This window comes from Mastomys coucha, unplaced genomic scaffold (assembly GCF_008632895.1).
Source record: "Mastomys coucha isolate ucsf_1 unplaced genomic scaffold, UCSF_Mcou_1 pScaffold23, whole genome shotgun sequence".
NCBI classification, from domain to species: Eukaryota; Metazoa; Chordata; class Mammalia; order Rodentia; family Muridae; genus Mastomys; species Mastomys coucha.
The window spans coordinates 47799685-47823876 of record NW_022196906.1 but is presented as its reverse complement, the minus strand read 5'-3'; the positions used below and the strand labels follow the sequence as shown (position 1 = coordinate 47823876).

The window sequence follows — 24192 nt, the reverse complement described above, 5'->3', positions numbered from 1 at the left end:
AAAAAAAAAAAAAAAAAAAACAAGGGTTCCAGCCAGGTCTCTTTTTTGATGTAAAGGAAACCCTGACTTCTGAGAGTGGTGGTGCAGGATGTCCTCCCACTGCAGTGGGGGTGGGGGTGGGGGAGCTAAGGAAGGAGGGTTTTGAGTTTTTGAGTTCAAGGAAAGAAAGGAGAGAAGGAGGTAGGGAAAGGGAAAGATGGAAAGAAAGGAAGGAAGGAGGGAAGGGTAGGAAAGAGATGGGGAAAGAGAAGAAACAGAAAAAGGGAGGGAGAAAAAGAACAAAAGAATGGCATAAAGGGGAGAAAAGAGAAAGCTGGCTCAAGAACAGAGGGCGTCGGAATAACACATCCAAGATGATTTAAGAAAAAGATGATTTCTACAAATATATTCAAAACAAAACTTTAAACATGTTTAAGTGGGAAAATACAGTTAAACAAGAAAACAACCACCAAATGTTTAGCAGCAAATGAGAAAATGCTACAGGAGGAATATTGTGCTGAGGAAGCCAGCGCACCTCACTGAGGAGGGGCCAGCCCAGCAAACCAACACACACTTGCTCACAGCATGGACTCCTGCCCAGGAACCCCCGGCAGAGTTCCTCTATCACCCACTTGTGTGTAACTCTGCCAGACTAACCTGAAACATGAGCAAAGATACTCCTGTGGCCGAGCAAGTGACACAGTCTCACCTGAATTATCCTCTCGCCCGGCTAAGATGTCTGCACCAACCATGGTCCCTACACCCAGCAGACAGACAAACACAGCAATGAAGTGGATCACTTTGTATCTTGCCCGGAGAATAAACCAGGAGAGAGCCATCAACACAGGAATCCCAAAGCAATCCAAGAGCTGCGGGAAAGAAAAGCAAGCAACCTCACCCATCTGAGCAGTGTAATTGAGTATCACAAGAGAAAGCACTTAGGGAACACTTGTTATTGCTGGCCCCGAATACAAGCGCTTACCTGAGCTGACTCATTTACAGTCCTTCTGTGAGATTGGGACTGCAAGCCCGGTTTAGATGTGCACACAAAACCCCAAAGGCTAAAGAAAGATTAATTGCCCCAAATCATCTGGTTAGAAGTCAGGCTAGTGGGGTAAGGGAGGGCTGGAGAAATGGCTCAGTGGTTAAGAGCTGCTCACACTCTCTTCCAGAGGTCCTGAGCTCAATTCCCAGCAACCACATAGTAGCTCACAACTATCTGTAATGGGAATCTGATGCCCTCTTCTGGTGTGTCTGAAGACAGCAACAGTGTACTCATATATATATAAAATAAAAATAAATAAATTTTTTTAAAAAAAAATCTCACTCCCTCCCCCCAAAAAAAAGTCAGATTGGGGATGCAGCTCAATTAATAGAGTGTTTGCCTAGCAGGCACAAAGCCCTGGGTTTGATCTCTAGTACCATATGAAACAGTACTTTTAGAGGTAGAGGCAGGAGGATTAGGACTTCAAGGTCATCTTTGTCTACATAGCAAATTCTAGACCAGCCTGAGATACATCAGACCTTCCTCAAAACAAAGCCACTCAAAGGCTGAATCTGTTCGTTCTGCCCAGGAGCCTCTGCTTTCTCCTCTACATTTACCTTTAAATTCAGAAGGCAGTTTCCTTCCAGTATATCCATTTACACTGCCAAAAGACATTTACTAAGCTCGACCAGTGTCCAGGCCTCTGTAAGAGGGTTTGGGTGCTCAGCTCAAGTACAAAAGCCCTTGCCGGGCAAGCACAGGTTTTGTTTGATTGTTTTTTTTTTTTTTGTTTTTTCGAGACAGGGTTTCTCTGTATAGCCATGGCTGTCCTGGAACTCACTCTGTAGACCAGGCTGGCCTCGAACTTAGAATTCCCAGCATTCATGTGGCTCACAAAAACCTGTAACTCCAATTACAGGAGATCTGGTGCCCTTTTTTAACTATCAGGCACACACATGTGTTACAGAAACACACAAACACAAAAGCAGTCATACACAGGGCAGGAAAGGTGGCTCTGAAGTTAAGAGCAGTGGCTGTTCTTGTAGAGGACCCAAGTTTGGATCCCTGCATCCACATGAAGGCTCACAGCTGTCTGTAGCTCCAGTTCCAGGGAGTCTGACACCCTTTTCTGACCTCTGAAGGCATTAAGCAATCTACATGGTACACACCCATACATGCAAGCACAATATTCACACACACACACACACTAAAAACACCAAAATACATAAAATAAAATTTAACTTAAAAAAAAAATTGAGAGAGGAGGGTCAGGGTGAGAGCAGAGGGTTTGCCTCGAAAGCATAAAGCCTTGAGTTCAATCCCTAGCTAGTGCTGCACAAAACGAATGTGGCAGTGCATTCCTGCAGTCACAGCACCTGGGAGGCGGAGACAGGGAGACCAGAAGTTCAGGATCACTCTCAGTTACAATGAAGACCAACCTGGAATACACAAGACCCTGTCTCAAAAAGAATGTTAAAAAGCTATGGAAACCTGGCACAGTGGCTCCTACCTGTAATCCCAGCCCTTGTGGTTGGGGGGTAGGAGGAAGGGGCGGTTAGGTAATTGAAGTAGTATGATTGTGAGTTCAGTACAGAGTGAGTACCAGGCTATCCAGGGATACATAGCAAGACCTTTTGTTGAGAGACAAAAGAATTATAGAAACATTAAATCCTAAAGTCTCATCTGACTCACCTTGGTCTCCATTTATAGAACATTTTGTTGTTATGTTGTTAAGTAACATGTTAACATGTTGTTAAATCAGGACAGTGGCATGTCTTATCATTTACTAACGCTAAGATGATTGGACTCAGTCTTTCTCAACAATACAAAGTGGAGATGTAATGCTATGAAAGAATATCTTCCTTCCAACCTAGCAAGAATAAAGCCAGTAATGGGCTGGTGAGATGGCTCAGTGGATGAAGGTGCCTGCTGGGCAAGCTTGAGGGCGTCAACCCTCTGAGCTTGTGTAAAGGTAGAAGGAAAGAACTGACTCCATACAGATGTCCTCTGACCTCCTTACAGGAGCCATAGCACACTCATATACACAGTAATAGTAGTAATAATTTTAAAGTAGATCTATGAAGAAATAGGGACAAGCGTTTCACTGTTGTCAACACCTCTCCCTGGTGTGTCCAGCAGGCTCCATCAGTGGGCTTCTATGTCCTGCTCAGCTTGCAGACCTCCACCTTTGTAGTTCAGAGCCACACTTACTTCTGTGTTCAAGCCAAATGTACATCAGAACTCCTGTCAACATCACGACATCAAGTGTAAGTTAAATATTTACGCTTATTTTGCTCAGCACTGTTCAGATCTGCTATACTGTAAGAAACCTCAAAAGTGATTAACGTGTATATGTGTCAATGACGTCAGAAGATGTGACTGCAGAGCACACGCTGTACTGGAAAGCTCCTATCATCCACCTGTGTTCAGGGCTTCTTTGAATGCACAGCTTTGCAGTACAATTAGATAAACTTACACAAGTACATGTTCTTCTCTAGGAAGCATAAAAGACAAAATGTCCAAACCCTCCCTTACCTGGACACTGGTCAGAGTTGTGTACTGGTACGCTCTGACAATCAGATAATTGGCTTCCACATCGGCAAGTCCCAAGAGAGTGTACTTCCACCATTTTCTTCTCAAAATCTCTAGAAGGTTATCACTGCCTGGTTGAGAGAAAGCTAGGTGAGTAGAAGTGACTCATGCCATGACTGACACACATCAACCTGTAGATCAGAAAGTCAAGACAAGGGTCTGCTGTGTATGTCAAATGTGGCCTGTCCTAACTTCAACTACCCAGAGGTCAGACATCTGCATCATCACCTCCATGTTTGTCTAGTAGGAAGCTGAAGACTACAAGGAGAACACCAGAAAGAGACCTGGAGAAAAGCGGTGGTACACAAAGATAGTAGTCAGGACTGGGAATGGGACTCAGTTGGTAGGGTGACTGCCTTGCATGCTCAGTCCTAGGTTCCATACCCAACCCCACATAGACCCGGCACAGTGATACACACAGCTGTAATCAGGAGGTGAAGATGGGAGGACCAGCAGTTCAAGGTCACCTGTGGCTATGCAGGGAATTAAAGGCCAGCCTGAGACATAGGACCCTGTCTCAAACAATAATAAAAATAATATATCCAACTATGAGCATGACTAAAGCCAGTCCTGGAAAGTCACAGGCTATTCTGGAAAAGAAAATGTTTTGACAAACTAATTGCTTATCAACCCTCCCTCCCCCAGCACGAGTTTCTTTGAAGAAAACACAGCAAGGTCATTCTTTAGAAAAAGACATACTTTCAAGTGATATTCGAGCCAGCGAGAAGCTTGGGGAAGGCCTTGGTGGCCCCACAAATGAACACTTTTTAACCAACACACACACACACACACACACCACAATTCTCTTGCTTTAAATTAAATAGGATTGATTCATCTCTGGATTCACAGGAGATCAAGAGCTGGCACATATGTTGGGGAAGCTTTGTGGTAAGGGAATCTACAGAGAAATGGTGGGGCATGGTGGTGCAAGCCTCTGATCCCAGCACTCAGAAGGTAAAGGAGGGTGGATCTCTATGAGTTTGAAGCCAGTTTGTTCTACACAAAGGAGCTCCAAACCAGCCAGGGATGTATGGTTGAGAACAGAAATGAACAAAGGGAAGGAAGGAAGGAAAGAAGGAAGGGAGGGAGGGAAGAGAGGAAGGAGGGATAGAAGGGAAGGAGGGAGAGAAAGAAAGAAAGAAAGAAAGAAAGAAAGAAAGAAAGAAAGAAAGAAAGAAAGAAGGAAGGAAAGAAGGAAGGAACTAGAGGAAAAATGAACCTTTGCTTCCTTGAGTTGCCTTTGTCAGATATTTTATCTCAGAAATAAAATTCATGTAGTAACCAAATGGCTATCACTTCTTGGCATTTTGGCTAAGATCAAGAACATTCACCAAATAACTAAAGTAGAATAAAATAAGGTAGAAAAGACTTCACTTCTTGCTCCCTGGAACAGAGTGATCTGGAGAAATGGCTGAAGCAATAGGTCGTTGACCTGAACAGCCCACTGACTGCCTGGTAGGCTTCTGTAAAATCATGCTTACTTGCCAGCTCTACCTTGTAGTTTCAGATTATAAAATGAGAATACCAACTGGACCCAGCACTGAAGCCTTTCAGGAGCTATCCTGACTTTGGTCCACAGGTAACATCTCTGCCCTTCCACTCTTGCTAGTGTCCCAGTGTTTATTCCAGAAAGATTCCTGCATCATAAAATTCCATCTACCAAGAACATCCTGAAAATCCAGAGCGGGTCCTCAACACATGGCAGAAAAGCATATGGCAGCCATGGCTTCAAGGGACCACACTGATGTATTTGTGAATCACACTGTCTTCCTGAAGGCGGGTGCCTCCAGAGGAAAGCAGTCCAGAGTTATCACGAGTAGTCTGCTTCTGCTCAACCCCAAGATTCTGCCCTAGAGATCTTGCAAACTAAGGTACCTTAATGCGTTTCTCCATTCTCACAACTGGCTTTGATTTCCTACAGCAGTGATAACAATTAATATTAATAATGTTAATAGGCAGGTCCGGTGGCTATAAGACCAACTACTCAGGAGGTTGAGGCAGGAGGATTAAAAGTTCAAGAACAACTTGGTAAGTTGTTAACAACAACCATTTAAAAAGTTACAAAGGGCTAGAAAGTTGGCTCAGTGCTTCACAATTACCAGGAGCAGAGTTCAGATAACAGAACCCAGGGAAGAAGCAGCATCCTGCATACATGCCTGTGACCCCAACGCCAAGGTCGGTGAAATCAGGAGAATCTCCAGGACTTGAAAATACAGATCTAAGTCCAGAGAGGGACCCTGCCTCAAAAACAGGCGAGGATTGCAAAAGAACAACCAATGTTTTCATCTAGCCTCTATGCATGCCCCAACACACATGCATACAGAAACTCAGGTGGACACACATGACATGATATAAGTCTTAGAAGATGTAAAGAGCCGGGCAGTGGTGGCTCACTCCTTTAATTCCAGCACTTGGGAGACAAAGGCAGAAAGATTTCTGAGTTTGAGGCCAGCCTGGTCACAGAGTGAGTTCCAGGACAGCCAGGGCTACACAGAGAAACCCTGTCTTGGAAAAAAACAAAAACAAACAAACAAACAAACAAACAAACAAAAAGATGTAAAGAGAGGATTGGAAACAACACTGTAAATTCAACTCCCTAGTACCACCGGAGGGAGGGAGGGAGGAAGTTATTAATCTAGCCTCATAAGAACAACACTGACTCCCTTAGCAGGTAACAAACATATTAGTGGTTTTAAATGATGGAAGTGGAAAAACTGTACTCTCCTAGTTGATTTAGGTTACACACACATACACACACTCAAACATACACACACACATACACACATATATACACATGTATACACATACACACTCCACATATACATTCAAAAAAAGTTAAAAAAAAAAAAAAAGAAAAGAAAAGAAAGAAAAATACAGCATTTATGGACTGATGATTCCCACATTTGACGTACCAGATTGAAACGCCAGCATCACTGTGTAAACTAGGAACAGCAAGCAGTAGTTGATGAAACTTTGAAGCATGGGCGTGTTCACTCTGTACTTTTCTGCCAGATACTGGCTGGTGATGGCCGTGCCACAAATACACAAGGACAACATCTGGCCCAGAGCTATGGTCTTCAAAATATCCCTAGAAAAGAAGAAGGAACTCAGGTTGCCTTGGAAGAATTCACACATACACACACTTTAAATGCAATATGAATTATTGTGCAAATATGAATTATTCTGTTTTGTTCTAATAATTATCCTAAATAATCAGTCTTTCTTTCCTCATGCATATGTGTATGTGTAATGCGTCTGTATGTATATGTGTATTTGTACATTCGTGTGTGGAGGTCAGAGGACAACCCTGGGTTTCCATCTGCCTGTCTCACTTCCTGAACAGGGTTGTTTTGTTTCACTGATGCGTACTTCAGCAGCCTACAAGCTTCAGAGATTCTCCTGTGTCCACCTCCCATCTCCTGCAGAACCACTGGGATTGCAGATGTCCACTCCCAGCTTTCCATGAGTCCGGACATCTGGACGCACCACGTCTTTACACTTGTATAGCAAGCACTTCATCCACAGAACCACTCATTTATTCATCTAATTTAGAGACAGCCATGTGACCCAGGCTGGGCTTGTACTTGCCATGCAGTGGATAATGACGTTGAACTTGTGATCTTTCTGCCTCCACCTTCCTAGGATTACTTAGGGTCACGTACTACCATACCCACTTTATGGCATGCAAGTAACAGAAATCCAGAGCTGCATCCATGCTAGGCAAACATTCTACCAGCTCAAACACATCCCAAGCCTCTTGATTTCAGTGTATTTCTTATTTCATGAGCACGCAAGTTGAATTAATATAGTTTGAAATGTTTTATTTTTATTCTTTTATTTTTCTCATGCCTGCTTCCCATTTCCAAGAAGACTTACTCTTCCATTAAATGATCATTTTGTTTACTTAGTTCGCCATGTACTATTGGGGTGGGGTGGGGGGGTATATAATGCATGTGTGCCTACACACACACACACACACACACACACACATACAAATAGAGTGAGAGAGAGAGAGAGAGAGAAGGAAACTACACGAATGTAAATTTTTTAAAAAGGAAAAAGAGGAAATACCAGCAAAATGGCTCACCATGTAAAGGTGCTTGCTACCAAGCCTGATGACTTGAGTTCAGTCCCCAGGCCCCACATGGGACAAGGAGAGAGCAGACCTCTGAGAGTTGTCCTCTGTTCTCAACACACACGGTGTGGCCATCATCCCCCCTACATGCTCACAATAAAGAAATACATGTTTTAAATAGGAGACTGAGGAAGGAGGATCACTTATAAGTTCAAGGACAGTTTAAGCTACAAAATGAGTTCAAAGTCAGCCTGTGGTACATAGTGAGACTCTGTCTAAACAAATGAATAAGTAAAATGGGAGAAAAAGGGGGTGGGGAAAGGGTTTAGGAAGCAGGCAGCAATGGAAGGCAGGATGTGGAATTTAGAAAGACAGGTAGAAGAGAGCAAGAATAAAACTGAAAATTGAGAAGGAAGAAATTTAAGAGGCACAAAAGATAGCTCTTGGAAGGGTGTAGATATGGAACTAAGCCTGAGCACACTGCAATGTCTACTTGAAACACCCTAAAATCTAAATATTTTTCCAGGGGACAGGGAAGCAGAATTTGAGACAGGGTCTCACTATGTAGCTCTGGCTGTCCCGGAACTCTGTAGACCATGGTGGCCTAGATCTCAGAGCTCTATCTGCTGCCTTCTGGATGCTGGGACCAAGGTGTGTACCACCACACCTAACTTAAAGCGATACTTTTAAAACTTAAATCATTGACATAAAATTTGAATTTTTTATTAAATGAATCTTCAAATCAACCTAAGTTGTCAGTCTGCGCGATAACATTAACAGGAGAGCCGGTGCAAGGATCAAATCCTGGATGTAACCCTCAGTACCTCAAAAATAAACAACCAAATATCACACCAATATCAAAGGCTTAAATGTTTAAAAAAAAAATGCAGCCACAGACATACTATAAAAACTTGGAAGAACGTTTAAATATTTTATTGCATTTACTCACTGTGTGCATGCATGCTCACTCAAACATCTGTGGAGGCCAGAGAGTAACTTGCAATCCTACCATGTGGGTCTGGAGACTGAATTTAAGTCACTCAGTTTAGCAGCAAGCACCTTTATCCAGTGAGCCCTCTCACCAGCCCCTAAGAATTTTTTTTTTTAGTATTGACTGCTGGGTTCTGTGGGTGTGGCCTGTTCCTTTGCAGCGTTCCTGTAAGAGGCTCTGTGGTTTCGGAGGCAGCTACCCTTTCCTTACTGGTCTCCTGAGGCACCTTCTCTCTCCTCAAACCCTGACTCCACACTAAAACAGTCCCTTTCTTAATTCTGATCTAATGGAATCACTCCCTGTCTAAGGCCCTCTGCCTTCACGTGAGAGCCCAACTTCTTCAAAGCCCCACCCAAGTCCGGCCTCTCCCCTCCCATCGCGCCCCTTCCTTGAGCAAGCCTGGCTAGTTGGGTAGTCACAGGAGAAAGCACAGAAAAGCCAATCAAACCCCGAGAAGCTAATCAAACCCAGACCGTGGTCCACATCCCAGAATGAACTTGACAGCAATGATACACGTGAAAGAAGTGAGAGTAAGAAATGGAGGCGCCGAGCCTGTTCACACACTGCAGAGTTCCACCAGCCGCTCATTTCTGCAGTTTACAACAGCACAATTAAGAAAGCCATCCTCCAACAATGAAGTATGGCTGAGAGAGAGAGAGAGGGGAGGGGAGGGTGGGAGGGTTGGGGAAAGATATCCAAATTGAATGTGGAGACTTAAAGTTACAGCAATGCACTTCTCCTGGCTACAAATCTTAATGACCTCATCTATAATGGACGATGGGGGAAGAGGGGTTGGAGGGAGCTGGAGGTTTAAGAAAGAACGTTAATCATGGAAGGGCCTCAGCCGGATCTCAGGCCCCACAGGCATGCCTACATCTTAGCAAAGGGGCCTAGTCAGATTCCACACTATACAAAACACTCCCCCAGCTACCGGAAGCTTCTGGAAACAACACGCATCCCGCTGTGGACTATATCCTGTCGGTCTTTTCAAACAGAACCTCCACTGAAGTGGACTTCAAAGAGCCGGATGTCCACAGCCTACTAGATGGACTTCCCAGTTTCTGCCTGCTCGCTGTGGGAGCGGGGTCTCCAAGAACCCACAGCTGTGGGCAGGAGTGGGAAGGCAGAAAATGAGCTGAGTATCTTACTCTCTGCCACATTACTGCTTGCATATGTCTGTGAATCTAAGAACTTAAAAAAAATGAAAGAAAAGTCACTTTATTCCTCCATCTTCTTTCTCCCAGAAAGCTCTAAAGGACATAGTTTAGTATTTCTTCCACTCCCAAAACACCAAAATACAGCTATTCATTGTTTTCAAATAAAATATATTTTCTTTTATTCACTCAGTAAATTCTTTTAAAGTTTTTTATTACCATATATTAATCATACATAACACTAGGTTTCATATTGTACTTTGATCATATTTAGCCCCATAACCCCCTTAACACCCTCCTCCTCCTAATCAGTCACCTTCCTTCATGCTCATGTGAGAGTGTGTATGTGTGTGTGTCTCTGTGTGTGTGCGTGAGTGTGTGCGTATGAAATAACTTAATTAGAGTTAATTACAGGAGTATGGGCAACTTGCCAGTGACTGTACCGCCAATAAAAATATTTCTCCCTTCCCTAGCAACCATTAACTACAGCTCCCCAAGGAAGGGTAGGGAGGTCTCTTCCCACTTCCATAATGTGTTAATAGGCCCGATCACGGTCAAGTCTTGTGAATTCATAATTCAGGTTAATCATGGCTGCTATGAGTTCAAGAGTGTAAGAGCCACGTTATGCCTGGAAGACAGCATTCCACAACACTTTGCCCCTTCCCCTGGCTTTTAACATTCTTTCTGCCTCACTCAGTAAATTTAAATTTCTCAGTCAACTGCACCAAACCTGAGGCATCTAGAATCTTTTTGCAATATAAATATTTCCCAGGTCAGATTCTTTGCTGAACCCCTTATCTGTCGCACCCCACACTCCAAACCCTAAGCTCCAAGAGCAAGACTGTAGCCTCTGTGATCAGTGCAGTGTCTGCTACACAGAAGGCGCCTAAGGAGGTTTGCCATTGTTGAATATCTCCAAGTTTCTGCTTCTGTGAGGATCTAGACCAACCACCAAGGACTTCCTGGAGAAAGATCCCACAGGAAAAGACTGCAGGCTTCCTTCCTGATTTCAAAGGAAATTCATAAAAGGCTACCATTTGGAATTGTGCCTAATTCAAACACAAATTTTGTACAATATACATAAGAAACACACACAATGACCAGCCTCCAACACTTCATATAATTACCATCCCCCCATCCTTGGCATGTGCTTAAAATGACCATCACCCCGGTATCTAGCTGTTCTTTAGAATAGCTCCAAGTTGGGTCAGATGTTCTTTACATACATATACATTTCAAAACCAGCAGAGGCTAAAAAATAAATAAGAGTATAGCCAAAAACTCTGCTTAGACCAACTTACTCATATTCTAGAGGGGCAGACTCTAGACACCAGTGGGTTGTACTGAAGCCCCTCCTAGAGAGGCGTAAGATGCAGTGAGAAAGGCAACTGCTCCATTATTCTCTCCTTTCCATTTGATTTGATTTGTTTGTTTGTTTGTTTTTGTTTTTCGAGACAAGGTTTCTCTGTATAGCCCTGGCTGGCTATCCCGGAACTCACTCTGTAGACCAGGCTGGCCTCGAACTCAGAAATCTGCCTGCCTCTGCCTCCCAAGTGTTGGGATTAAAGGCGTGTGCCACCACTGCCGGGCTTCATTTGATTTTTTAAAAGAGGTCCAAACGACCGATGAAGCACATCACTTGACTATGATCCACAGCTCCCCTCCATGTCTCAATAAATCTGTGGTGCCAAGTCGCATCTTGTCAGCTGAAGACAAATTTTTAGGATTAAAAGCTGAAAGACATCTATGGAGTGGTAGTTTCTTTGGGGAGACTCAAAACCCAAGTTTGCCTACTACCTGTAAAGGAATACTCCTTCACCCCAGCCCAAAGCTGAAGTGTGGATACTCAGCTTTCCACACTCTACACATAAGCTACCCAGTTCCATTTCCAGAGCATTTAAATTATATTATAAATGAGCTCGATTAACTCAAGTAGATTTTTTTCTACACTGCATGATTGATTGATGGTTGATCTTCATTGCCAGTAAAAATGAATTTAGAGTTAGCATGAAAACACGCCTTTGTGTGTGTACATGGGAGGTTTTCCAGAAAGGTTTGGTGGAAAAAGGCAGATCCTCTTTGAATGAGGAGAGCACCATCCTGTAGACTGAATAAAGGGGAGAAAGTGAGCATGGCTCTGCTTAACTCTAGGTGCCATGTGACCAGCAGCCTCCTGCTCATGCCAGCATTCCTTTCCTGCCATGGTACCCTCACCCTGTGAGCCAAGTGAATCTCCTCCGGGTGCTTCTTGCCAGGCACTGTGTCACAACAGCCAGAGACGTAGCCAACACACACAACGAATAGCAACTTAGGTGGCTGTTTTGCTTCATTGAGAGCTCAGCTTCGGTGTTGAGGAACACAGCTCTAGCCCAGCACCTTTTGATTTTTAATGGGATATAAAACCACCTAACACTTCTGTGAAATTGCCAGAGCCCAGAGATTCTATGGAGCTAAATGCTAAGGTACCAGGATGTGGGGAAGATGGCTGATTTCAGAGCTGGGGTGGGAAGTAAAGTCTGGGCCATCTTATCACGCCAAAATACAAGAGGTCTGAGGTGCAGCTAACAGAACAAAAGCATTCTAGTTACAGTAAGGGTCCTTCAGTGGGCCAAAACACATACAGGTACAGCAAGGGTGTTGCAGTGAGCTAAGACATACATGTCTGAATCTGGGGCCTACCAGCAAACACCATCTTTTAAAGGGGCACTCCTTGGCCCTCGAAAGACTCATTACTTAAAAACTAGTAAATAAGAGGAAGCAAGAAAATATTATCCTGCCTTTTCTATCCAAATGAACCATGAGCTGACCAAAGAGTTGGTGAAGGACAGTTTGTAGAAACTCTGGAAAATTAATGAGGATGAAATACAGAGGCATAATCACTCTGTTGGTGCCCCCTTGAGAAGCCCCACACCCATCTCCCTGGTGTGTCTTATTTTCTTCCCAAGTACCTGTCTTTCTCTTAATGCTTTTACTTTTAAAATGCCATTTCATAAACTCAACTCTGCTTCTTATTCACTCATCCTAAAATCCTTTTCTGCCACAAAGTCAAGAGTCAAATCCTTACAAGATAAACAACACTTCGGCTGAGCGGTACTTCCACCCACAGCCCCTGACTGCAAGAGCAGAAGCGAGGTTCAGGAAGTAGAGCTCTGCCACTCAGGGTCTGCCAAGCAGCCTCAGATCTTCTCTCTCTTCCTGTTGTTTTACAGGCTAGCTGCCATGCCCAGCCGGCAAGTACAGGGCTTCTAGGGATCTGAACCCTGGTCCTCCTGCTTACACAGCAATGATTTAACTGCTGAGCCACGTCCTTAGCCCCACAGCGACATGGACTACACTCTTTAATGGCGCCAGATAGCAACAGTTTTAGGACCCAGAGGGATCCTAACAATATGTCACTCTGAAAACAAAGACAAATGGAGGTAGAGCCCCTGATCTCATGGATTCACAACACAGCAGTGAAGAACAGACAAGAGACTTCAGAGAGTGTGGTGGACGTGCTCAAAAAGATGGACAGCTGGAGAGGGATTTCATAGACTCAAAGAATAAAAAGTTGCTTAGGTCAAGAGAGAGCTATCGGGGATGAGGAGGTGGGTCAGGGCATGAGCACCTGAGCCCAATCCCCAGAAGACATGTAAAAGTTGGGCATGGTGACACATATTCCTAAGCCCAGCACAAGGAAGGCCAAGGCAAGCAGATTCCTTAGGCTAGCCTAGCTGAATCAGTTAGCCCCAGGTCAAAGTGAGAGACAATCTTTCAAAAAGGGTGGACAGGGGCCAGAGGTGGCTCAGTGGTTAAGAGTATTTGTTGTTCTGGGTGATGGTGACACAAGTCTTTAATTCCAGCACCCAGGAGGCAGAGGCAGGGGGATCTCTGTGAGTTTGAGACCAGCCTGGTCTACAGACTGAGTTCCAGGACAGCCAGGGCTAAACAGAGAAACCCTGTCTCAAAAACCTAAATGGAGATGGATGGATGAATGGACAGATAGACAGACAGACAGGCAGGCAGGCAGTCAGACAGACAGGCAAAAGGCACCTGTTGTTCTTACAGAGGACGTGGGTTTGACTCCCAGCACCCACATGGTGGCTCACCTTCTGGAGGAACAATACTCAAGCGTGTTCTTTGGTCTCCACACCACACATGCACATGCATATACATTTGCACCAGCACACATACATGAACATACAAATACACATGCATACAAAGATGGAGAGAAACACCATGGGAACCATCATCCCATTAGAAGGGAACGCATTCCCCAGCATGAGTGTGGAGGAGTAACTCACCCACGGGAATCAACACCCACAGCCTCTCTCAAACCTGTGGTACAACTAGAAACCACTCAGTGGCAGTTCTTGACTGGTGATTTCAAAGAATAAGTAAGTGTGGAGAGCTAAGTGAGTGAAAAGGACTAAGGAAGACTGCCCTGATATAAATTATTGCTTCAGTTTTTACCAGATTCAGACTACACAAGCTGTCCTTCAACTCACTAGTAACCCTTACTAGTGACCTTACACAACTGACCCCCTGCTTCAGCAGCCCAAACGTTGGGATTAGAGGTCTGTACACCCACCCTTAAAGCTACTTGTTTTATTGAAACCTTCTTGGTCCTGTGACTAAATTAGGAGGGAAGTAAAAGCCACTCCACAAATATCCACATTCTTTCCTCAAATATGTAAACAGGGCACAGGTTAAGAACTTTGAGCTAAACCAGGCAGTGGTGACACATGCCCTTAATCCCAGCACTTAGGAGGCAGAGGAAGGCGGATCTCTATGAGTTTGTGGCCAGTCTAGTTTACAGAGTGAATTCCAGGACAGCCAGGGCTGTACAGAGAGTCCCTGTCTTAAAAAAAAAAAAAAAAAAAAAAAACCTTGAGCTAGGGGCATTGTCATGGATTATTATCCAGGAAGGCCCAATATGAAAGAACCTTTCTCAACTGTAGTGAGAAGGACAGAGGCTCTGGCTTTGAAGACAAGAAGTGCAGGTGGCTTCTAGAAGCTGGTGACAAAGGACTTGATTCCCAACTAGAGCTTCTGTGAAAGAATACAGCTCTAGCAATACTAACTTTGGCCCAATGAGGCTTCTGTTGGTTGGCCTTCTGAGCTACAGAACTAAAAGATAATAAAGTAATGTCGATTTGGCCATTAAACTTAATGAAGATGAAATAAAATAACAAAGCCATGATTGTTTTATAAGCAATAATCATAAAGCATGGTATAGGCTAGGCACGGTGGCACAAGCCTTTAATGCCAGCACTTGAGAGGCAAGGCAAACAGTTTGTTAGGACAGGAGCAGGTTAACTAACAGACAGAACTAGCTTTGTGTGAGCTAATTTAAAACAGTTCAACTCAGACTGCTAGAACTATTTACATTGCTCTTAGTAATTTGCTTAGGAGAAAGATAATCACATCATATAAAGAGGCTATTAAATAGCTGCAGGCAAAGGCAATCAGGAGCCACTTTGGATTAAAACACTCAGCACTTGTCAGGGGGGAAATAAAAACCAGGCCTTCAAGCTAGAAACAGAGAAAAAGGTTTTACATAAACAAAATTAAGCTTGTAAATCTAGTGATTTCTTCTTTCACAATAAATTCTGTGTGAGCCTCAGATAGTCAAAAATATAGAGGGCATGTTAGTATTTTCTCTGCCCCTGTACAGTAAAAGAAACAAGGGGAAGTGCCAGCCACCGTGTTGAGTTCCTACATACATTGGCTTGCTGGATTTTCACACAACAGCAAGACTAGACTTTATCTTTGCAAACCTTATATCACCTAATGTTATCTAATCACATTCATATGTCCAAAATCAAAATAGGAACACTAAAGTCCAAAGTCAATATTGAAGTCTGTCTTTGTTTTTTCCATTCTGTGTTGGGAGCCGTGAATCTTGAGAGGCATTCGCCATGGCAAGATGGCGCCTACTTCCGCTGTTAACTCCTAGTGGACAACTGTTTGCGCATGTGTGTAGAGTACTGTTGGCGCATGTGCGTAGAGTGAAAAGACGCCATGTCACAGCCCATCCCGGGGCGTTACGTAGGGTAATGAGCGAACAGCCAATCATGAGCAGACACACCACGCTGTGGGCAGATACACGCACTGTGGTGTATATAAGCAGTGCGGATTTTGGGTTCGACCCCTTTTTTCACCATGGATGGAGACAATAAAACAGTTGCTGCAGAAGGAACCTAGAGTGTCCGCGTGTCTTCTTCCCGGCGAGAGGACCACGCGGGCTACAATTCTGTCTGGCTCAGAAGATGAAATCATGGAGAAGAACAGAGATAAGAAAAGAGATGGGGGCTGGCAAGATGGCTCTGTGAGTAAAACCATTTGCTGCCAAGCCCTGAGATCCAGCCTGGGATCTGCAGGGTAGGAGCGAACTGACAACCATGGCTTGTCCCCTGGCTTTCACACACAGGCGAGCGTGCGTGTGCGCATGCACACACACACACACACACACACACACACACACACACAATTACTAAAAGAGAAAAAGAAAAAGGAAAGGGCCCTGAACCAGAATGTCAGCCTATAAAACCCTGCTTCATTTTGGTTATGATCCTTGCAATCCCATTTTCGACGTTGTAACACTGTATGCCTTGCTTGCTTCACTGGGTCTACACATGCGGACATTGCCTTGGATAATTCTGTTCCCCCCTATACTAAACATCTAGCACTGACAGTAAAGAGAGGCATTAAGACTGCTCCGATGTACTGGGTGCACACTACAGAGCACCCATCTAAGAATGGCATAGCTCTACTTCACTTTTAACCCAAGAGCCTATCCAGGAAGGTGCTATTACTCTTCCTATTTGTTGATAAAGATGCAGAGATGTGAAGCTGTACTGAAAATGCACTACCTCTGACCGTAATGACTCAAAAAAGAATAAAACAATAAACTTCTTGTCCAAATAGATGTGGGGTAGCGTAATGGAAACATCTGTGGGCCAGATATCACACTAAACACTCCTCTGTGTCACTTCAATCTTACTCAAACTCTAAGATAGGGACTACAGGCCCAGTTATACAGAGACGAGAGACTAAGTCTCAGCCAAACCCAGGAAATGAAGTCTGTGTTTTCCTACTTTGCACATTATCCCTTGATACTCATAATAAAATGTGATGCTGACCCAAAGGTCAGCGGTTATGAATGACCCCACATCTCTAACAACGGGCACTGATGCACAGCCCACTGCGGACACGTTTAACAAATAGTTTGATACATGGTGTTTGGTAAAAAGAAAGAGAGAAGGCATAAAACCTATCCTGAAAAGATGGTGTGGCCCAGAGGGTAGGATGAAGATCCACAGGGCTAACCTGGAGTAACATCTACACTGCTCTTTCAAGCCTGACCTCTAAGAGTTTCCAGCCCAGAGACAATCCACAAGGCCGCCTCTGCCCACCATCTGGCAGAAGAACTGATGGCAGACTAACCCTGTTCTCAACAGGCAGCCAGGAAGCCACAGCCCATAAAAAGTGTAGCTCTTAATGCTGCCTGCCAGGCAAGGCTCAATTAAAAGGTTTTGAAAGACTTCTTTTTTTTTTTTTTCAATATCTAATTTTACCTGCTTGTAAATTAGCAAAACAAGTCATTTCTCTCTCTGATTGGTTGGTGTGGTTTACCCTGTAGAGTGCAATCATCCAATAAAGACAATCATCTGGCCTGAAGTCAGAAGCAAGAAGCCCACAGTGAAGGCGGGGCCCCGAACGGGAGCTCCAGTGTGGTTTGGGTTCCCCTCTCCAGCTGCCTCTATGGCCTGGCTGTGGTTTGGCAGTGCAGCCCTCCTTGACTCTGCAAAGCAATATACTATTTTTTCCAGGCCAGTGGTGGGTCAGCGTTCCCTAAGAATCCATCTACCGCTCTCATCAAATGTCAGCCAGGCGTCTGAGGACAGCAGAGGTGAGAACCAGATCTCAGAGCTCCTGGGACAGGGCCCAGTGAGAGAACTGGGAGGCGCTGGGGAGATTTCCTGTGAGTCACTGGGTCTTGTCCAACCTTTCCACACCCACACCCACTACCTTCAAACTAGAAAAACTCCGTCACACTCGTCCCTTAAGTCAGGGGCAGCTGGCACTAATCCCAGTAGCCCACTCACCCCTATGCTCTCAAACCTTTTAAGAGAACTTCTACTAACAGACAAGGAAAAGAGCATCAACGGAAAGCTGATGTGTGAGTGTGCATACGCATACACACACACACACACACAACATACACACACACACACATACACACCACACACATATACACACTACAAACACACACCACACACACACACAAGCTTTTTAGTCATGGAAACCTCTACAACAAATAGAATGAATTACGTCAGGGCTAAAAAAGACAGCTCAGTCATTAGGAGCATTTACTGTACAACTGTGATGACCAGAGTTGGGACTCCAGTATATACAATATACAAGCTAGGCATCCTGCAAGTGCCTGTAACTCCAGCTCCAAGGCATCTACACCTTCTTGGGGCTTCTATATGTGTGTACAGATACACACCACACATGCTATGTGCATATATACTCACAAACAACATGCATAATAAAAAATATAAGTGCATATGCTTAGAACATATATATACATATACATACATACATACGTGTGTGTGTGTGTGTGTGTGTGTGAATAATGGGATTAGAAACTTAGAAGCTAAGAAGAATATGTGCAAAAAAAGAAAACCATCTGGACAGTGGTGGCACACGCCTTTAATCCAAGCACTTGGGAGGCAGAGGCAGGCGGATTTCTGAGTTCGAGGCCAGCCTGGTCTACAGAGTGAGTTCCAGGACAGCCAGGGCTACACAGAGAAACCCTGTCTCAAAAAAAGAAGAAGAAGAAGAAGGAGAAGGAGAAGGAGAAGGAGAAGGAGAAGGAGAAGGAGAAGGAGAAGGAGAAGGAGAAGGAGAAGGAGAAGGAGAAGAAGAAGAAGAAGAAGAAGAAGAAGAAGAAGAAGAAGAAGAAGAAGAAGAAGAAGAAGAAGAAGAAGAAAGAAGAAGAGAAAACCATCACACTCTATAGAAGTTGAAATACAGACAACAAGGTAACATACCCAGAATCTACTTCATAAGCCAGGCATAATCTCGCTCCCATAATCCCAATCTTTGGCAGAATTGCTGTGAGCTTGAAGCCAGCCTGACCTACATATCAAATTCCAGGCTAGCCTGGCCTAAAAAGTTATATATTTTCATTTTATCCTCAAATGTAAAGAATCAGTTTGAGGAAACGGTTCAGGCAGCATGATAAGTGTTTTTACCTTGAAAGCACAAGGACATGAGTTCAAACCTTAAAATCTATATTAAAACAAACAAAAACCAACCCTAAAGCCAGATGTAGTGGCTCATGCTGGGGCTGGGGAGGTGGAAAATAGACAGACCCCTGGGGCTTCATGCCCAGCCAGTCTACCCTACTTGCTAAATCCCAAGAGGAATGATAACCAAAGTGGTTCTCTAACCTCAAAATGCACTCTTATGTGAATACACAGCAAACAGACAGACTCACACACACACAGCATGCTCATACATAAACATACACTCAAATATCATTAGTAATCAAATATATGTGAATTAAGGCACATTTATTTCTCTGTGGAAAATGCCAAGTCTGACATCAAGTGTTAGAAAGGACCTTGCTCCACAAGGATCTCATCTGTGGCTAGCAGAGCGTAAATCAGTGTAACTTTGGAAAGCAATTCAACACTGTTTTACAAAGCTCACATCATACAGCCTGCAAACCAGCAATTTCTTTTCTTGATGAATGTATATTTACATATTTAAAGAAGCTTTTGGAAACATTTGGTTTGTTCTGCAACACTGGGATCAAACCCAGGGCCCTGTGCATAATATACCACTAAGCTGTATTATCTTCCTATAGAAACACGTGGAAGAATATTCCTAGAAGTCCTATTTATGAGAACAAAACCCTGGAAAATACCCAAAAGCCTACTGACAGAGTGAATGTAAGAATGAGCCAACAAAAGAATGAAGTGATAAATTCAAAGAGTATTATTATTTAGAGTAATTGTGAATATTGTCTGGCATCATAGTGCACTAATTTTATGGTGGATCTCAACTTATTACACACAGCATTTTTACTTCTTTATCAGGTAAAAGGATTTAATAAAGGCAGCAGAGATTGCTCAGCAGTCAAAAGTACTTGCAACTCTTCCAAAGGACCCAAGTTCAGCTCCAGCTCAACTGCCTGTAACTCCAACTCCAGGGAATATGATCCCCTTCTTCTGACCTCTGAGAGGACACCTGAACACTCACACACATTCTCTTTCTCTCTGTCTCTGTCTCTGTCTCTCTCTCTCTCTCTGTCTCTCTGTGTGTGTGTGTGTGTGTGTGTGTGTGTGTGGCAAAGACAGAGAAGAGAGAGAAAGAGAGAGAGAGGATAAATTAAAGGAGGGACTAGAGAACTGGTTCAACAGTTGAGAGCACTGGCTTCTCTGTCAGAATACTCCACAGGTTCCGTTCCTAGCACCCGTGCAGCAACATGGTTTCAGGGGATCTGACACTCTCTTCTGGTCTCCTTGGTGAACAGATATTCATGCAAGCAAAACACCCACACACATAAGATAAAATAATCTTTTAGACATATATACAGATATGTCCCATTGTAGTATAGTAATATACAGCTGTAAATCCACAATACTGGGGAGGTGGAGACAGGAGAATGAAGAAGGAGTTCAGGGTTATATTTGGTCATATATGGAACACAAGGCCATCCTGAAATAACTGAGAACCAGTCTAAATGAAAGAAAGACTGAGCGTGGTAGAGCATGCCTTTAACTCAAGAATTCAGGAGGCAAAGGCAGGCAGATCTCTGTGAATTAGATGCCAGCCAGGCCAGCCAAGGTTACATAGCGAAACCCCTTTCACAAAGAGAGACTGGGGGTGGGGAGGTGGGAGTAAGAGAAAGTCATACAGATACAAAACTACTTAAAACACACACATACATAATATATATGACATCATATATATTATATCATATATTATATATAACACCTATATATAAAATGTTATATATGATATAATGTATAATAATATTATATATACATCATATATATTATATATGGAAGCAAAAAGTGACGAAAGGAAGGCCCAAGTGATGACCACCTGTAGTTATCTGTAGTCAAAAAGATAAACAGATGGAGGGGAATGACTTCTAAGTGTACATAGATTCTAGTTTGGGGCTAGTAGTGGATTCACGGGAATATATTACATTAAAAAATTAATAGAGCCATTCATGTGCCAACACTGAGAATATATCATGGGCCAGGAATTACGATTAAACTGCTTTCTACACCCAGCCCATTGCCACGTGGCCTAGGTGGACAGAGGAAGCCTGAGAGAACCCTGCCTGATATCATGGAGCCCAAGCTGACAGACTATACCCAAGATGACCCACAGCCCCGTGTCACTTGGTCTGCACAGGCAGAGCAAGCCCATGCAGGCCCAGGTGGGCAGACCATGCTAGAGATAACAACCCCTTGCCCTAACATGGCATGGTGAGTCACAGATATCCTGAGATGACCCCAGACATCCAGAGGCTCCAGGTACCACTAAGATGAGCACGTAAATAGTGTTGAGATGGAAGAGAAGGAGAAGTAGAAGGATGTGTGCAGACAGGCAGAACTGGAGACTTGATGTGAATAGCCAGTGATGCCACCTAAGGCATGGTGAGGTCCTGGTCAATGCTGTCATGTCTGGGTCAGTGGCCCTGCAGCAGCAGAGGCTGTTACAACCAAAGGCCAGGTCCCTGGGCTGGGCTGCCTGGGACAACATTGATGTCTGAGGGCTGTGCAGAGCTGGCCCCACCTCTCACCAGTCACACTGGGGAAAGAGAGGCTGTGCAACCAGAGCTCACCCTGGTTCCGGGGTTGCGTGTGAGCATGGGAGAACTGGCCTTGACACTTGTCTACCATGCTATGTTAAGCAGGAGAGTTGCCCCTCAGGTCATAAAAGTGGAAGAGCTAGCCTAGACCCTCACCTCTCCCGCACTCCAGAGAACAGTCCCTGTTACTTGCCTGTGTGGCACAACAGAGCTAGCCCTGCTGGCATGGGCACAGATGAGCCAGTCCTGAGGGCATGAGAGCAGGAGAGCTGGCTCTGCTCCATGCCTGCTGCTCTACATTGGATGAGCCAGCCCAGGCAGTGCTGGAGAGCTCACCCTGGGAGCACGAGCATGGGAGAGCTGGCAGGCTAAGCAGCTCAGCTACCACCCAGGCCTAAATCCAGGGCTTTGAGTTGGCTCACCCCAACATCCACCCCATCTATGAACTGCTGGAGTGCAGGAAGGGGCTGGTCCTACAGATCCAAAGCTGCAGGATCTTGATGACACAGGGCAACAACAGGATATCCAAAAGAGACCTGGTGAGAATCCAGTATTGATAGTGTAGCAGAAGCCAGAGGCCTTGAAACATACCAATGACTCAGTGCAAAGAACATTGCAAGTAAAGAAGTGTGGATAAGCTGGGCAGTGGTGGTGCACACCTTTAGTCTCAGCACTTGGGAGGCAGAGGCAGGTGGATTTCTGAGTTCAAGGCCAGCCTGGTCTACAGAGTGAGTTCCAGGACAGCCAGAGCTACACAGAGAAATCCTGTCTCGAAAAAACAAAAACAAAAACAAACAAACAAAAAAGAAGTGTGAATAAAACGGTATACTGGGGCTGGAGAGATGCCTCAGAGGTTTAGAGCACTGGCTGCTCTTCTAGAGGTCCTGAGTTCAATTCCTGCAACCATATGGTGGCTCACAACCATCTATAATGGGATCTGACGCCCTCCTTTGGTGAGCATGAAGATACTCAGACATAAAATAAATAAATTATTTTTTTTAAAAAAGAGTATACTGTGGGATACACTGTGATCCACTACAGCTTCCACGAAATTTCTTTTTTCTTTTGGTGGGGGTTGCAAGGATGGAGGCATGAAGGGGTGGGGAGATGAATGAGACTGGGGTGCATGATGTGAAATTCACAAAGAATCAATAAAAAGCTAAGTTAAAAAAGATGAATCTGCTTCAAGCAATCAGAGTTTAAAATAAAGTTAAATGATGTTTGAAGGGGGAAAATGAGATACTTACTTGGAGATTTATGTGCTATGAGACATGCCTGGAGATACAAATGCGGGAGAGTGCTGGAGGCATTTGTCTGTTTAGGGTGGGTGGATTGTTTGTTTGCTTGCTGTTATTATGCTTCTCACAAAACACTGGAAAGCATAAAAGGCTAACAGCACAGAACACTGGGTCAAATTGCCTGAGTGGGGAAAACAGGGTTGGTTCCAGGTTACAGTGTGACTATTCCTATTAGACGGAATTACTAATGCCCCCTTTGCCTCAGTTTCCCCATGTTCAGAAGCAGAATATAGGTCAGAGTAGACTGCTTGCCTAGTTTACAAGAATCCTTAGGTTTAATCTCCAGTACTTGGAGCTGTGGTATCACAACTCAGGAGGTGGAAACAGGAGCATGAGGGGTTAAAATGGGTACAAGAGACCCTGTCTTGCCAGGCAGTGGTGGTGCACGCCTTTAATCCCAGCACTTGGAACGGAGGCAGAGGCAGGCAGATTTCTGAGTTCGAGGCCAGCCTGGTCTACAGAGTGAGTTCCAGGACAGCCAGGGCTATACAGAGAAACCCTGTCTCGAGAAAAAAAGAGAGAGAGAGAGAGAAAGAGAGACCCTGTCTCTAAAAACTAAAACTAAAACAAGCAAGGGAATTCTTTAAGGATTCAAGGAGTTAAGTAAGACAAGTGGTTCAAAATTAGTCCAGGCCATCCCATGACAACGTCACAGGAGGAGAAAGTTAGCCTAAGGCTTACATGGAGCTGAAGCCCTGGAATACTACGGTCACTCTCGAGCACACAGCCATACTCAGCAAAGCTGGGCTCTGCCTGCTTTTTCTCTTTCACTTGCTCGCCTACATGAAAACAGGAGCTGCAGGGTACAATGTCACACCTTTAATCCTACCACTAGGGAGACAGAAACAGGAATGATCTCCAAAAGTCCAGGAAAGACCAGTCTCAACCAAGTTTTCTTAACCACCCTATCCCTCTCCAAAGAATTACTCTTCCCAAATATATCCTTCTTCCCAAATATATCCTAAATTACTATTATTATTTTTGTTTTTTTGGTTTTTTGAGACAGGGTTTCTCTGTATAGCCCTGGCTATCCTGGAACTCATTCTGTAGACCAGGCTGGCCTCAAACTCAGAAATCCGCCTGCCTCAGCCTCCCTTCCAAGTGCTGGGATTAAAGGCGTGCGCTACCACTGCCCAGCTCTAAATTCTTCTTCTAGAGCAGGAATGTCCCCCAGAGTGCACTGGGCTGATCTGCTGCACCATAAATGAGCCCAGCCTCAAGTTCTCAATAAAGATAGGGTCTAAGGAAACTGAGTCAAATTCTTTCTGAAACATTCTGGCTTTAAAGAAATAAC

The 24192-nt window shown here is 44.3% G+C and overlaps 1 protein-coding gene across 3 annotated transcripts in view; it reads right to left on the bottom strand.

The window, feature by feature from the left end:
- Slc35f2 (solute carrier family 35 member F2) overlaps positions 1–24192 on the bottom strand; it is a 48359-nt gene that overhangs the window by 10997 nt on the left and 13170 nt on the right. The window contains exons 1-5 of one of the 3 annotated variants that reach the window (XM_031344981.1): positions 8581–8673; positions 7644–7774; positions 6469–6644; positions 3500–3627; positions 689–848 (exon numbers count right to left, since the gene is read on the bottom strand). In XM_031344981.1, the coding sequence (XP_031200841.1) occupies positions 689–848; positions 3500–3627; positions 6469–6644; positions 7644–7702 (523 nt within the window). In that variant the 5' untranslated portion in view covers positions 7703–7774; positions 8581–8673. Of the gene's footprint in view, positions 1–688; positions 849–3499; positions 3628–6468; positions 6645–7643; positions 7775–8580; positions 8674–24192 lie in introns of those variants that run through there. The other 2 variants (XM_031344982.1, XM_031344980.1) reach the window with 2 other exon arrangements.